The 17725-nt window shown below is 34.1% G+C and overlaps 1 protein-coding gene across 7 annotated transcripts in view; it reads right to left on the reverse strand.

Annotated features, from left to right (window-relative positions):
* Positions 1-17725, reverse strand: part of GRID2 (glutamate ionotropic receptor delta type subunit 2) — a 1344144-nt gene that overhangs the window by 279104 nt on the left and 1047315 nt on the right. For all 7 annotated transcript variants that reach the window (XM_084973393.1, XM_084973394.1, XM_084973395.1 and 4 more), the window contains one exon: positions 4399-4537. In XM_084973393.1, coding sequence (XP_084829519.1) covers positions 4399-4537 — 139 coding nt within the window. The remainder of the gene's footprint in view (positions 1-4398; positions 4538-17725) is intronic.

Here is a 17725-nt window from a genome sequence, read left to right on the forward strand (position 1 = left end):
TCAACAAATATGAATGCAAAAATCCTATTATTGGTATGGTAGGGCAAAAGTGGGTCTCTGTCAGTGAAAAGAATATTTATGAATCTCTTTTTATATGCTTGGCAATAAATTTATACCAAATTAGTTTGATTCAGGGCTGCATTAACTCAATATTTGTTTAGTCCAACGTAAATCATTATGAAGAATGAACGCATTAAGCACAAAAATATGGTGGGATGTTGGGATCCCTTTGAATAGATCTAAACTTACTTATAGCCCCAGGAAATGAAAGACCTCAGGTTTTATCACTACAGAACAATCTGACACTAAAGTTATTAATGGCTATAACCATACAACTCTGATTTCCTCTAGAGCTATTTTTACTTTGATAAGCGAAATAAGTAGGTTTCTGAAAATTGCGTCACAATAAAGACTAATACAGTTAATGCTGATGAAATTACTGTTTTCTCTGAAAATGTCAAAGCTTCACATGCTTCATTTGACCATTTCCATCTCTAGCTTGGTTACCAACAAAAAAAAAAAAGTATGTTCATTTTTTAAATTATTTGAAGACAATTTAGCTATTCATTGTCACTGTTCAGTAACAATGAAAAAGCTCAGATATTGTTCATCTTATATAAATTACATACACTTTTTCCATTAAAAACTGAACTTTATATATCAATAGCCATCCTCAACTGTGTTGAAGTCTTTTATATTACATCATATTAAGCAGCATAACATAGTTACGTTGGGCTGTTCCATCACTGAAGGGATATGAAATTAACTCGTGGATTATCTTCTTCAGGGAAAATTCACTTTCAACATTTTTATAAATGGAAAGTTCCAATTAGAATGTTAGATGACAATATACATATAATTGAAAAAGGGGTCAATTTTATAAAACGTATTCTGCTTCCTAAGAATAAATCTATTGGATTTCTCCTACCGAACTATGAGTTTCTATCAACCACCTCTTTAAAAGTAGCTGCTTTCCTCTTTCTCTCTCACTGACACTCCTCTGACCACCTGTGCACTCCTGGTGTGGAGAAGTGACTTTGAATTTTGGGGATAAAAATGTGGTTGGTATAGGTTTGCTGATGGCACAGAAACTGGGCTGGAAAAAGGTACCCTGATGAGCAAATCTCATGAATATAAATGACTAAGAAGCATGGCATTGGACAGTATTGTGAAAAAAAAGTTTTTGTCTCTTTTAGAAAAAAATCAGACTTAGAATTTTCCAAGAAAGTTTGACATTAGTTACAAGTGGAACTGTGTAATGTTCCCATTACAATTATGTTTAATAACACAGTTGAGGCATGAAATTAGAAGCTATCTTTAAGTTTGGGGAAAGAATCAGGCCTCTTTTAACTTATTTGGCTCTGATTTCCCCCCTTCATAATTAGTCTAGTGTTAAGATTAGAAAGAAGGGGAGATTTATTATACCTACTGTTGACTTTTAATAATAAGAGTTGGCTTTAGAAAGAAATAATTTGTAAAGAAATGAATGTTCAGTTATTTTGAAATGTGGAACTACACTTGAGGGAAACATCATGTGAAATTATGATCTTTTTCCATTAGATTTTACATTAGAAAAGCCTATGGGTATAAAAATTTGATAGAGGCTTTTGCTCCCACTGCTATTGCATGAAAGGCTAGATACAGACGAATGCTGGCAAAGTTGGTAATGACTAAATAGCTCATATACACACTCACCATGAGGCCTGCAATCTCGCTGAAACAAGCAAACACATTGTAAGAACCAGCAAGATACAAACTGTAAGATAAGGAAAAATTTCAGTAGGTAAAGTCACGGACTGGAATTGGATTGATATGGGTTAGGTTTCCAGCTCTGACACTATTCACAGTGAGATAGTGAGCATTTAACTTCCAAATGTCTGCTTCATCATCTATAAAATAGGAGTAACAGTAATAGCTGTGTTATTAGAGTAAATTTAAAGAATAAAGGAGAAATATGTAAAATGCTTAATAAAATCAGAATAAATCTCAGTGAATATTATTCATAAACTTTATCACTTATGACTATTGTCATGTGCTGTATATAAAGCCAGTTATTTTATTTATAATTTTACTCATTTATTTATTTTAAAATGCTTCAAAATCAGATCTGAGCTACATAGGCTTTGGCTTTAAGAACTCTTAAAACATAACTGGTAAGAAGTATATTAGCAAGATAAAATTCTCCATTTTAATTTTTTAAAACTATTTTTCTTAATGTGATTTCTATTGACTGGTTCTGCCAAGCAATCTTACACTGAATGGCAGTTACCTTTATAGAAGTAATTAGCTCATGTTGAGATACATGCCTACAGAATTGATCCAGCACAAAATCTCCTCACTTGTGATACTTCATTTCCTCAAACAAACTGAGGATTTGGAGAATACCATCCTTTCTTTACATCACTAGACTTCACAGTGAATAAGGCTATGACACATCTTTTATACTGTTCCCTAAAAACAACTGACCATACAATGTCCAAGGGTGTGGAATGGGGACTAGCGTGGTACAGTCAGAACACAGGTCCAAGAATGAGACAGATTTAAGGTCTGATCTTTAACCAATCACTTATTAGCTGCATGATTTGGGATAAATTACTTATCTTTTCAATCTCAGTTGCAAAATAAATTTTTAATACCTTGTATATATTTCAGAAGATGATTGTAAGTACTAAATGAGCCAATGCATGTCAAATATTTAGCACAAAGTCTAGCATCTTGTGAGTGCTCAAAAAATGTTAATTATTATTTTCATAATTTTATTAATTCATTGATTTCTTGGGCTGGAAATTTGTAATCATTTTCATTATTGTTTAAAATAGGATTCTGATGGGGTCATCAGTTTAAATTTTCCATGAGCTTCACTCTAGATCACTTATAACTTATGCCACGCATAGAACTGGTTACAAGGGTGGTAAGTTGAGAGGGTGTGAAGGTTCTGCACCAAAGAAATAATGGGAAAACAACTTTAAGACCATGATTTGATGAGAGAAGTTGGAAACATCATTTTCATAAATGGATGAAATAATTGCCCATCTTTAGTATTATTAGTTGAATTTGGGGGTTTCAATTTATATACCGTAAGTAATTGAAGAGATATACTCTATTTATATATAGATCATTAATTCTTGATTTTATTTTTAGTATTACGCTATAATAATTTTTTTACCTACTAATGGGATTCCTTTATATATATTTTTAAAGTCAAAGAGAAATGTTTTCTCTTAAGGTCAAATTAAATCCCTAATGAATTCCTCGACAGATCTAATTATTCTAATTTTGAACTGTCAATATTGTTGAGAAGTAAATGTTTTTTAACTTTAGGATAATTCAAACTACATGCTTTTTGGATGAATAAAGTACTTTCAGAAAACTTTTTCTTTTCTTTCTCTCTCTCTTTTTTTTTAAGTCTTTTGTCTTTTTAGCACCACACCCATGGCACATGGAGGTTCCCAGGCTAGGGATCTAATCAGAGCTGTTACACCACAGCCACAGCAATGCCAGATCCTTAACCCACTAAGCTAGGCCAGGGATCAAATCCTCAATCTCATGATCCCTAGTCAGATTCGTTTCCACTGCACCATGACAGGAACTCCAGAAAACTTTTTCTTAAACCAATATATAGAATATTGTGTCTATTAAGGCCAAAGTAATACAGTGCCTCTGACTTTACGGCATGAAACCACAAAAGCAAAACTAGCTATGGTAAGGTAAAGGCCTTTGGACTCCCAGGGCTCATAGGAAAGTCATTTGTGAAATGAAGCACTGACTTAAGTAGCTTTCAGGATTTTAAAGTACACCATTGTTAACGACAGTTTACCGCCATTGCAGCTGGAAAAGCAGCAGCAGTAATGAGCACATTAGCTATAATGCAATGAAGAGACAGAGTGTGGCTTTACCTCTTGATAGGTGTTCTTTCTCTCTCTCTCTTCCTCCCCCTCTCTCCCTCTCTTTCTCCTTCTCTCTCCCTCTCTCTCTCCCTATCATCTAGCGATCAATCACCTATTTATTCAGATAGTGGATAATGGGTCAGACTCAGGGCAAAGACCAAGAGTTCCAATACGTGTATTTTAGTATGACTCCTTTTCCTTCCTTTTTATAATATTGCCCAGACATAGTCAAATTTTATGGAGGTTAAATCTGAATATGTGTTAACCCTCCAGGAAAATATGGAAGGCAACATCTAAATTACACCCAGAATTTTATTTTATAAAAAATGCTCTATGAAAACTGTATTTTCTAGCGTTGGACTATATTATGTTATCTATATACCACAAAATTAAACCTTTACTCCAAACAAAGTTGTAAATTTATAGTCAGATACCACATACTCATTAAACAGCTTTAGCCACTCCTGTCATTTCTCGTGCTTTGTGTCAGCTGGAATCCTTGTCTACTTACTGGATGGAGCTTTCAATGCGGGTGATAGTGAGGAAAGCAGCAAGGTTTGCTGTGTAAGATGAGATGACAATCAAAGCAAAGAGCCACCAAGCCCCCATCATCATTCGGGTAGCCAGAGTTGTGTATGGGACTTCCCCGCCTATGGAAGGAAGCAAAGAGAATAAAAGAACATCAACAAGTATTTATTGAGCATCTGAGGTCACATACCTTTGACACCAAGTTAACTTCTAAGTAACAAGAAATCTTTCTGCATAACATCAGCATGGGTCTCTGTATTTTGCTTATGTTCATCATTTTATATTTGATTCTCTTTTATGAGATTATGTGAGACTCAGTCAAAGAAATGCATGATAAATATTTAGTATAACATGTTTAAAAGATATTTCTTTCACCTTCTTGCTCATCCTTAGAATTAATTACCTTCTTTTTATAACCACAGTTATACACTTTATATCCAAGGACTTAATTACTCACTAATTAGGAGATATTAATACTATTACGCTTATATTTAACATAACTTCAGATTTCTAGTTTAATACTGAAAAATTCCCTAGAATTTTTTGTTAAATTCCCTAGAATCATAGATTATTAATAATCTTGGGAACACACATATGTTACTATTGGTTTCAGTATCCACATTTTTTTTGTTCTTCTTCCGACTAACTAATTTTTTATAATCTTGTAGAATCTTCTTCTCCATCCTCTAAATGATGTTGTGCCCTTGGGCTCAGTCTTTAAACAGCTTCTGTCCTCTGTCCACATTCCTGCCCCTGCTAATCTCAAGTCCCCTGATGTTGAATATCATCTTCAGTATACTTTGATTACTCTCAGATTTATATTCAACTCCCACGCTCTCTCGAGAACTATAGATAAGTGCCTACATAATTCCCGCTTGGACTCTACAGGGCATTCAAATTTATCACATCTGAACCAGAACACTTTATTTTCACTCCTAAGTTAACACTCTCGTCTGCACCATTTTAGGGAATCATGCCACTCTTTATTCTATTTCTCAGATCAAACACTTAAAAAATTTCCAACTTCTTATCTAGTAGCAAGTCCTGTCACCTTTCTCTTCAAACTCCACCAAATCCTACCTCATCTCATTAGTTCCAGTGCTGTCACATCTTTCTTTGACTGTCCTACTTACCGAACCACATCAGTGGTTTACTTGTTTACATTCTAGGCACTACCATTCCTAAGTCATCACCATAGTGCTTTTTATTTTATTTGTCTTTTTAGGACCTCACCCATGGCTTATGGAAGTTCCCAGGCTAGGTGTCAGATTGGAGGCATAAGCCTCTAGCCTACACAACAGCCACAGCAACGTGGGATCCGAGCTGCCTCTGTGACCTGCACCACAGCTCAGGGCAACACTGGATCCTTAATTCACTGAGCTAGGTCAGGGATTGACCTTAGGGATACTAGTTGGGTTTGTTACCACTGAGTCACAATGGGAACTCCCACCATGGTGCTTTTTAAAAATTAAAATGAAATCATGACATTCCCCAAATCTCTGCCAAGTTCTTCTAGGTCCTACGTGAACTGATCCCAGATCAACTTCTGACTTATCTTCTTCCTCTCTCTCCGTCACCTTCTTCCAGTTTCTTGTATGGAGCTTTGCTGATTTCTGTCTTAAAGCCTTTGTACTTGCATTTTTTTTTAAATGAGAGCAAAGTGGAAAATGTTTATTCCATGAAAATGAAGTTTAATGCCTTTGAAATAACTTCATAAAGTCAAGTACAAACGAACAAACAAAAAGACTGTCAAATTATTATAGGTGAGGAAACTTCAAAAGATTGGGAGAAACAATTTCCAAAATCTAAAAGGGTATTATATTCTGATTACTTGTTCTTGCGATTTTTAAGCCGACAATTCTCGTTAATTTAAAAATGACTTTTCTCTTTAACATATTTAAGTCTCCGCTCAGATGACACTTCTTCACAATTTATCATCATTCTATCTAATAGCCCTTCCTACAACTCCATTCTTTGTCACCTTATCTTTTTTTAAATCATAATTTATCATATATTTGAAAAATTTTTATCTATTCCTTATGGTATAGTTTCTACTAGAGGAAGAGTTTCTGCCCCATATCAGGTAGGTAAATATTTGTTAAGTGAATATATGTTTCATATGAAGTTAATAATCCTCCTAAAATAAATTAGGTTTATGCTAAGAGTAAAAACAGATATTTGCCTAAGCACATCCATATATGAATGGCTTAATAGGATTCAATTAATTATCATATCAGGCATATTTTTTATGCCAACCAGTAATCCTCATTGTGTAATAGCTCTAAACTTTCAGTGTTGTGCAAACATACCCTTGGGGGATGGCTGTATCTATTTTATTGATGTAATATACTGAGAATAGGCTAACCTGTAATATCTGGAACACATTTTTCAAAAGCAGTTATACTGCATTTTAGGTATTTTCCTCTTCAAAGCAAAGGAAATATTCACTCAGCTTTTAAAAGAGAAAAGTGAAATAAAAACAGTCATTTTTAAACCAAATGGGGACTTCTTGGACAAAAATGACTAAGTGAAAAAAAAACATGAACAAGATAATAGCTAAAGATTGAGAGATATTAATATACATAATGAAAGTAGAATAATAAATTCATAACTGAAAGGGCTGAAGGTCTGTGTCCATGAAGTCTTTAACCTCCGTTAGAGTTGTGGCTATAAAAACTAAGGCATAAGCCTTGCCAAGTGGGGTTGGGACTGAGAAAAGCCGAACATTCTCATGTGCGTGGAAATCAATAATTACAATTCTTTTAAGCCATGGGTTGAAGAAAAATCACAAGAGAAATGAAAAATATTTTGAACTTGATGATAACAAAAAATACTCTGTACCAAAACTCCACAAGTTTTGACAGGTGATAGAATGCAGCCACATTTGCATCTTAGTTATAAATTTTAGCTATGAAACTAAACTTATATAAGAAAAGAAGTCTGAAAGCAATGAGACACTCATCAATTTCAAGAAGTTAAAAAAACCCACAAGTTCAACCTAAAGAACAACGAAAGTAGGACATAATAAATACAAGAGCAAAAATTAGTGAGATACATAAAAAAACACAATAGAGAAAGTTGATCAACAGAAGTTTGGTCCTTTAAAAAGTGCTATAAAAAGCTGTTGGGATTGATCAAGAAAATAAGTAAAGGCACAAAAAAATACATAATAGGATTAAAAATACATTGTTACAAATAACAGGATAAAAAGAGTAGGATCTTATTATAGTGCTATTCCAATTAATTTGAAAATTGGGATATATGGAAAAATTTGTGAAAAAAAATTGCCTCCAAAAGAAATAGAAAATTTAATAATCTTATAAGCATTGAAGGCTTTGAATACACAATTAAAACTTACCCACTAAAAAATTCAAGGTCATTGGCCTTTCTAGGAAAAAAGCTACCCAATGTTTTAGCATGAATTAACTCTAATATTATACAAACTCTTTGAAACTAGAGAAAATCAAGAAACTGATCCATACATTTTATAAACAGGGCACAACCTTAATAAAATCTGAAAAGGTCATTCCAAGAAAGGAAAGTTATAGGCCAAGCTTTCACATAATTGTAGATTAAAAAAAAAAAAACTTAAATTAGTAAACTGAATTTCCCAAAAAAAAAAAATGCTGGCTTTATTACATTAAAGCAAGTGGCTTGGCATTTAAAAATAAATCATTAAAATTCATTACACTAGCACTAAAAAGGAAAAAAAATCCTTTAATTATCTCAGTAATAGCAGAAAAGGCACAGATAAAATTCTGACTATACCCTATCGATGGGATTATAAATTGGTTCAATCACTTTAACAATTTGCCAGCATCTCTGAAAATTATTATGCGCATACCTTAAAGCTCAGCAATTCCACTCCTTTGGTACATACCTCAAAGAGGAATATGTGCATAGAGACATGAGCAGGAATATTCACAGAAACATTATTCATAGTAGCCTCAAACTGGAAACAGCCTAAACACTCTTTGAGAGTAGAGTGGATAAAGTATGATATATATATATCATATATATATATATATATATATATTCTTACAGTGGAATATTATATAGCAATTAAAATTAACAAATTTTTGTTTATAATTTATTTGTATATAACACCATGAATGAATTTCACAAACTAAATGTTGAGTAAAAGAGTGCACAGTGTATGATAATTGTTCAAAAAAATGCAACATGAATGGTAGTGCCAATAATCTCGTGAGTGGTTACCTTGGGGATGTAGAGCAATGGTTGGGATGGGGAAATGCGGGCTGTGTCACTGGCAATGTTCTATCTTTTCCTAGGTGGCACTTACACTGGTGTTCCTTTGCTGGTAATTCATTAGCTGCAATTTTAAATTTTATGAATTTTTCTGTGCTTAATACTTCACAGTTTAAAAAAAAAACAAGTAAGAGAGAAAAGGGTGAGTTTAATAAAAATCATTTTCCCCTTTCTCTCTTTTTTGTGTCCAAAATTTTAAAAAGAAGTATTTTCACAGATTCTGCAGGCTAGAGGACAGGTAAAGACAAACATTATTTGCTAAATTGAAAACACAACCACACGTTGCTAAAGCATGGCCAAAATTAGGCTGGCTGTTCCTGAAACTTCAGGGTGCGCAAAGGTCTGTTGAGTATTTTGCCTCCTATAACCCATGGTGGATGGTGGATGGTAAGTCTTCCAGTATCACTCTGCAGAAGTACGTGGAGTTTGTATTTTCCAACATGACTCTTCTGGGGTAAGAGAAATATTCTTGACACAGATCTGCATTTTGATGCGACTGGTTCACCACCTCAAAAAGTATATATCAACCTTGCTACTGTATACATTATCTTGCTTAAAACCATTGCTGAAGAAGTAAAATAATGTTTTTCCCTCAGGCAAGATTATGGAAGTTGATAATTTTACCTAAGTTGAGCAAAAATTGTTGCTCTAAGTCTTATTCCATGTGAGGATATATGCATTTTTGTGTTTGTTGAAAATATAGAAAAGTAACTTTAAGATTCTCCAATTTGGTTGTAAGTCAGCTTCTCATAGGCATAAAAGCTTATGAAATGTTTATTATATAATCTGAGACTGGAATTTTTTGTGAAATATGATTAGAGAAAAAAGAAAAAACTACCTATTTCTGTAAGCATTCCCTTTTCAAGAACTGGATCCTAATTGAAATTAGGTTACTAGCAAAATGGCTAAAAACTTAGAATGTTAAGGGTCAATTGGAGTGTCAGTATGTATTAGAATATTTTATACCTATACAATCACAATTTAGAAAATATGAATAGGGTTACAGATGGCAATTAGCCATTTCCAGGAAATATCCTATATTTAAGAGTAGGAAATAATGCACATATCTCCTAAGTGCATACAGTATGTATTAATCTGTTCATTCACAAAAGCCTGGCTTTGACCAGATCTGTAAATGCTTTAAAATTGTTTCCTTTCATGGAGGGTATGGAGATAATGAGGAGGTTTGTCTAAGATATGCTTAATGTTGGCAGTTGGCCACAGGTTAGTACATCCACTACCCAAAGGTAGGGCAAGCTTTCTATATGGGATGTCTGCCACTGATACAACAGATAGCTTCAGGTGGAATAGAGGAATAGCACAAAACCATATGGTATCCATTTAAAATTATCTTTTAGTATTTTCTTATTATGGCAAGAACAAAGCCTCAGTTCAGTGATAATAAATCTGTTTAAAAACTTCAGATCTATTTTTATAAAAGGAAGGCAAATCTCAAACTTTCTTTAGCAGGCAACAGAACTTCGAATTTTATAATACAGCATTTATATTATACTTATGGTTATTTTTTAATTAATGCAAATAGCATTGCTTTTATATTAGTGAATTAACAATAACTTTGACAATTTCAAATATTCCACTCTTCTATACTGTCTTTTGTCTTTTGAGCTCCCTCCTCTTCATCAAGTCTACAGCCCCAATATCTAAGATCTATTGACCTTACCACCTTTTCATTATCTATCCCTGACCCTCTAAGATGCACTTCCTTCTTACCCAGATAAAATCCAGTGATTTGTTAAAATCAACATCTCACTTTTCCTCAACTCCCTTGAAATTCTCAGCAGAAGACAAAATGAGTCAAATCCAACTATCTCTTTGCTCAAGCTGTGGAATGACTTACACCTGCGCAACTCATTTTACATTCATGTCCACAAACTTCAAATGAACCTTTAATGTAGCCTCACAGTCATCTTACACCTCCCTAAAAATTCTCTCCTCTGCTCTCTTAGACAATTGTTGCGATGTTTCTCTGTCCTCTAAAACCACAAATTCCATACTCCTATCCTCACTCTGAGAAAATGATCATGATAGCTGGCCTTGAAATTTTTGTATGCTGTGGGTGTAGCCAAAGAAAAAAGATTTGTGGTTTCAGTTAACTGCTCTGAAGTCTTCAAATAGCACAGAAGTTAAAGGAGAAATTGAAGGCAATGGATATTCAGCTCAGAAGTAAGGGGAAATTTGAGAGGCTTAATGGCAGCTTTAAAGGAATCTCTTAAATTGCATAGTTTAGGGCAGATCTGACTGAGGACAATATTAAGGCTTGACTGTACGGGCAGGACAATTCAATCACCCATTAAATCTTCTGCCCTAGGTGGTCTCTCATCATAAAGGAAGGGCATGGATCAGAAACCTGAGCTTCCAAATCTTTCTGAAACTCCTTAATATTGAAATCAAACTTTCATCCTTCTGAGGGAATCAGTCTTCCTCAGCATAAAAGCTTCCCTGTGACTGAATCTGGGGAATCACACTGTCTCCTGGACTCACCCACATCACCCCTCACTGCTTCTGGTCACATAACTAAGTCGGAGAACTATAAAGCCCACTTATAAAAGTTTATACCAAGTAGGATACAATGTAAGCATGGATTAGGGCAAATATATTGTCATGGGTGGTCATGATGTGGGATTTGATATCTCATGTGTTGACTTGGTACTTGGGGAGTGGTGGTAATAGCCTGTTACTGGCTAATTGAAGGACGGACCAATAACGAACGGATTTTGAAGGAAAGCTATACACAACATCTCTGGTATACTGTAGAGATTCAGGGAGGTGGAAATGCTGGAATGAATCTGTTGTGAACAACTTGGTCACCTACCTGACTATTAGTGAGAGGAACACTCCCTGCAAGACACTAAGGAATTCATCGGAAGGGGTGGAAGAGTTCTATGTGCTTGTCCTCTGTTGGCCTGAGGTAACACTGGGACTACTATAATAAAATTGGATTTCTTGATATTAAAATGAATGCAGTACCCCAGGTTGATACAGGCTAAGTGTAGATGTGTAATTATCAGAGACAAGGTGAAATTAACATAATATGACATAGTTTTTTTTGTGAATGGTAGTTGGAGTATATTGACTTTCAGAGACTTATTGCAATAGCTTATCACAGCATTCCTAAATATGAAATAGATAGGCAGACTAAGATGCTTCTTGGTATGTATAGACAAAATAATTTTAGATCTGAGGGCAGAAGACCTATTCTCAACTGCTGAGTGGGAATTTGGAGTTTCTTGTCTAGTTCTTAGAACTTATCTAGGTATAGATCCAAAAACCCAATATTAAAGAAGAGGTCAGGTTAGAAATTTTTAGTATTTTTTGACATGTTAAAGTAATTTTTAATATTAATGGTTATGCCACACTTCTACTTTTGTATTCTACTTATTACATTTTCACTGGCTGAATAATATTTTCCAGCCAGATACACTATAGTTTGAGGAAACGTGGAGATTTTACATCTTCGTCTATCACACTGAAATAAACATCTTCTTTTTGATAGAACCCATGAAGAGAAGTTATTTGGTGAAAGAAATGAATTCTGTTATGTCTTATACAAATGTTAACAATTTTCAAATACATTTTATAACATCACTTATTGAACAAATGGTGATTAAGTCATGTTACTCCTCTACTGTTAACACAGATCTTTCCAAAGTGTTGACATTTCAGTCGAATGACAAAATACTGTTCTGGACTGGCTGATAAGTCTATTTGCAGATAAACAAAGGTAGGCTAGAAGGCATTATCATGTAATCTAAATGTCAATTTCCTATACATAGGAAGCCTTCTCTAAGTTAATATTTCCATTTTCACAGTAATTATAATACATGTAAAGTGCTTATAAATAGCAGTTCCCTCCTTCCAAATCTTCATTTATATACACTTCTGTTTTGAAGTGTTCTACTTCAGGTGTATGATAAATGTTAATGTTTCTTTTTTCTTAATAAATAAATTGCTTTTACACATACAAATGCCATCTATACATACTTAACTGAAATAAGAATGTTCTGATCAAATAAAAAAATGTTATTTCAATATTAGAACTTCCTACAGAAGAAGATAACTTTTATAATTCTTGAAACTTCAGGTTTAATACAAATAGTTAAGTCTATTTTAGTGAACTCAGAACCATAGAGTATTTCTGATGAATACATTTGAAGAATGTTAAATTAAAAATTAATTATAATCAGAGTTCCCATTGTGGCTTAGCGAGTTAAGAACCTAACTAGTATCCATGCGGATGTGGGTCTGATCCCTGGTCTTGCTTAGTGGCTTAAGGATCCAGCATTGCTGTAAGCTGCAGCATAGATAACAGGTGCAGCTTGATCTGGCATTTCTTTGGCTGTGGTGTAGGCCGGCAGCTACAGCTTAGATTAGACTCCTAGCTTGGGAACTTCCATATGCTGAGGGTGTAGCCCTAAAAAGACAAAAAAAAAAAATTATAATCAAATTAAATGGTTGCTGGTTATACCATATAAACCTTATATGCTGATTTTAACTTAAGTTGGAAATACTTATTGCTGTAACAGAGTAGAGCTAAACTGAATGACATTACACTTAAAAACTAATACTCGGCAGCTTCTTATGTTCACAATGTTTTTATTATTCCAGCCCATATAAAATTCCTACTCTTTCATAGATCCTGCTGTGGTGCAATGGGATTGGCAGCATTGCTGCAGCTGTGGCTTAGACAGCAACTACCTTGGCTCAGATCTGATCCCCAGCCCGGGAACTCCACGGGCCGTGGTATGGCCAGAAAACCCCCCAAATCAAAAAAAAAAAAATTCTTACTATTTCTAATGATCTAGGGAATTAAAAACAATCAACTGAAAGTCAATTTTCCTATCTGATATTATAAAATTGAAACATTTGAGATTTTACTAATTCAATTAAGAAGATTTCAAGGTTTCAAGTTGTAAGGCAGACTACAATACAGTTTTACACAAGTTGTACCTCAAGTAATAGTCAAGGATCTTGAGGTTAAATGCTGCACTCGAATAGAAGCTCCCTTAAATACAACATTAAGAACATATGTGGACTTACTCATGATCGCCACTCTGACTGGTATGAGGTTTTGATTTGCATTTCTCTAACAATCAGTGATGTTGAGCATTTTTTTCATGTGCTTGTTGGCCATCTGTACATCTTCCTTGGAAAAATGTCTATTTAGGTCTTTTGCCCATTTTTCAATTGGGTTGTTGGCTTTTTTGCTGTTGAGTTGTAGAAGTTGTTTGTATATTTTAGAGATTAAGCCCTTGTCAATTGCATCATGCGAAATTATTTTCTCCTATTCTGTACACACAATGGAATACTACTCAGACGTAAAAAGGAACAAAATAATACCATTTGCAGCAACATGGATGGAACTAGAGACTCTCATACTAAGTGAAGTAAGCCAGAAAGAGAAAGACAGAAACATATGATATCATTTATATCTGGAATCTAATATATGGCACAAATGAACTTTTCCACTGAAAAGAAATCATGGAGATGGAGAATAGACTTGTGGTTGCCAGGGAAGGGGAGGGAGTGAGATGGATTGGGAATCTGGGGTTAATAGATGCAAACTATTGCTTTTGGAATGGATAAGCAATCAGATCCTGCTGTATAGCACTGGGAACTATATCTAGTCACTTATGATAGAGCATGACAATGTGAGAAAAAAGAATGTATACATGTATGTGTAACTGGATCACCTTGCTGTACAGCTGAAAATTGACAGGATACTGTAAATCAGCTATAATGGAAAACATATAAATCATTATAAAATAAAAAATTTAAAAAACAATCTTTTGGGAAAAAAAAGAACATATGGATGAACAATAAATACATGTGGTGTTTATCATGATTCTCCACCATAAACTGGTTTACTTTCATATCTCCAAGGATAGTGGCAGTGATCGTATAGAAATAACTGCTGTAAAACCTTCCTCTAGGTCTCAAGTAATCAAGGCTTTTTTTCCCTTCCTGTACTCATGGCTGTGTACTCAGTTATGCTGGGAAAATGATCATGGGATGCATGAATTGCACTCAATCTTTTAGCAATCCTGAAATAACATTGAAATTAGAAGTTCTTTTTCTATCATATGAGTTTTTTAAAAAAATACAGGAGATCTTTATATTTGACCAGTTTAGTTGGGAAGCCTGGTTGATAGTATATAGGGCTATTGGCTGAGATTTTAACTAATTCATAGATCCACATTTTATGGTATTAATGGTTAATGAAAGCAGCTTTGGCACAAACCAAAATGCATTGGCAGACACACATCTTCCTTGAATTTCCTGCCATTTTATGAAAATAGCCATTTTGACAAAAATGTGTTTTCTGACCACTTTTTCGATTTCCTTCCCCAGTATCCATCAAAAGGACCTTGTAAATTTAATGATAAATATAATACTTTGCACCTTTAGAGCACTATCACACTAAATTTCAACAACTATGGAGAAATAGATCATAAACCCTCATTGACCCTCCGAATATATTTCTCAACACTTATATGCTTTCTATACTTATTTCGCAAAAAAACCTGCACACGCTTATTTAAGGGGTGCTCCTAGAAATAGCTTTAGCTTCTCTATTCATAGTCTTATTATATCTATTACATTGTGATATTTTAGAGGTCTTGTTAAAACCATAAAATGGGAAAAAACCAAATAGTCTTGTCTTTTCTATCCTGGTTTGTCTTTAGATATGCAAGAAAATGTCTTGCTTTGTAAAATTCAAGAGTTTAAGTTCAAGATTTTGGTAAAAGACAAAAAAAAAAAGATTTTGGAAAAAGATTTTAAGTGTATAGTACATAATATTTTTCTATCTGATATTACAAAATTAAAATATTTTATACTTTAGTAATTCAGAATAAAAAAGGGTAAAAGATATCTAAACGAAACCCTTAAAAACCTTCGGAAAGTTTTTAGGTAGTTTGGTTAAGGGATAAACTAAAATTTTTCAAGTCAATTTACTTGTCACCCCTTTGTTTTTCTCATGTGTACCATATGTACCTTTATGTACCTTTGGTTTATTTTTTATTAATTTGTTTGATTGATATTTTAGGTGCTTTCTTCCTATTTTTAATATATCAAAAACCTATATCAATTGCCTATCTGCTCAGGAAGAAGGAAAAAAAAAACCACAGGAACATAGTACATGATTTGAACAAAGAATGTATCATGATTCTTTAAATATATATCACTTTAAAGTACATATCAAGTGCCATTTTCTATAGGCCTTAAAAATTATTGTTTTCTTTCTGTACTATTTTTCTTGTTACCTACTGATTTCACCACAGACCTAGTAATGTAATGAGGGCTAGGAAAGGTGATCAAAGATGAAAAATCTGAGTGACTAGTTGTTTGTCAAAGTGCACGAAGCAAGATGGCAGTTGAGTCAGGCCTGCCACTCTGTAGTGATGTATTAGCTTTTAATGTTTTAAAGTAATTATAGCAGGGCCTAAGCTACTATATAAATTCCAGGGCCATTATCAACCCCATTTTTCAAGGGGTCAGTGAATCAGTGGTTCTGAGGAAATCTGCGTCCATTTTACCAATCCCACGGGCATTTAAGTTCAAAAGGTAGGCAGCAGTTGTCAACAGAAATCCAAAGTGAAATGGATCTCCAAGTGAAGCTTTTCATTACCTCTGGATTTTCTGAGATCTGTTCCTAAACTAGGCCTTATGCATATGTGCATCACGATTTCCACGAGTTCAGAAAAGGCGAATGCACATTCAATGATGTTTTTATGATGGTAATGACAAAAATTCTAATGATGGTAAGACAGCCAGGTGTAAGTCTAAATACATTTTAAAGCTCCAAAATGCCATTCAGACCTAGGAACCTGTTAACCACCCACTGGAGATTAGTTTTAAATCATAGCTTATTTATTGACTTTTTTATAAGATTTAAAGTGTAATAGAGATGGAAATCATTTAACATTTTGAATTTAGTCTTTCAAAAACAATAGAGGCCTTCTCAGTTTTAAATGTTTTTATCCTGTTTTCTAGAGACCTTATACTTAAATTATTAGGAGGAAAGAAAAATAAATTCTCCTCCCGTTTCTTTTCAGTATATTCTTTTGAATAATAGGTTGGAAAGTGGCTAAAGGAATGATATTTTGGTATACTGGTATAATAAATAGAGAAAATTTGAGGTAAAATACAGGCATTTATTCAGCATATGGGCTCTATATATTCAGATAGATTTCAGTAAGTAACACAGACAGATCTGTAATTGAAGAACAGAAAATAATTCATATCATAGTAATTTCCACAACACTGCTGATTGAATAAGCAAATGTGTATGAAGCACAACTCATGGCTTTCAGTATTTGCTTGTGAATGCAAATACTGAAAGCTGAATGCATTTCAGAATTCCATATGAAGCTTAACTATGTTACTTAAAGAATATGTCCTCTTCCTGCTCCTCTTTTTAAAATGAGGTATTGGGCTGTGGTTTCTAGATTCTCCAGGAAGTTCTCAAGGCACTTTCAATCTAGAGTCCCTGCAGTCAATGAATAAGGGACCTGGAGCGAATCGATGAGCAACGGAAAAAATCATCAAACACATTCAAATTGCTGGACTGAAGTGGTAAATCAAAACCATGGATGTATTCAAGTAGGAAGGAGGATCAAGAAAGAATGGGCTTAGGGTGAAGTGGCAAAACAAAACCAAATAAACAAAAATCCTATTAAACTCAAGGCAAAATCAGGAAGTAACAGATTATAAAACAAAGATCAGGGAATGGAGAATAAAAGCCTCTATTTGTTGAGTATTCACTAAAGTCCCAGGCATTGTGTCAAGAGTTTATAACCATTTTCTTATTTGATCTTCACAACAATCTTATGAAATGATTAGAAAATCAAGACTGGAGTTCCTCAGCCAAGGTCAAGAGCGTAGAGGAGCAGGGATGGATGACTCATGTTCATAGGCTCTCACTGACAAGGAAAAGACCAAGCAGGGAGTGACATATGCCAAAGAATCTAGGAAGCTAAATTCCAAGAATCATGATGTCTCTACCTCCAAGTACATATCTT

The sequence above is a fragment of the Sus scrofa genome, chromosome 8 (genome assembly GCF_054392235.1).
Source record: "Sus scrofa isolate SSC_HxYL_T2T_F1_AM1 chromosome 8, Sscrofa_HxYL_maternal_Yorkshire_Landrace_v2.0, whole genome shotgun sequence".
Classification (NCBI taxonomy): Eukaryota; Metazoa; Chordata; class Mammalia; order Artiodactyla; family Suidae; genus Sus; species Sus scrofa.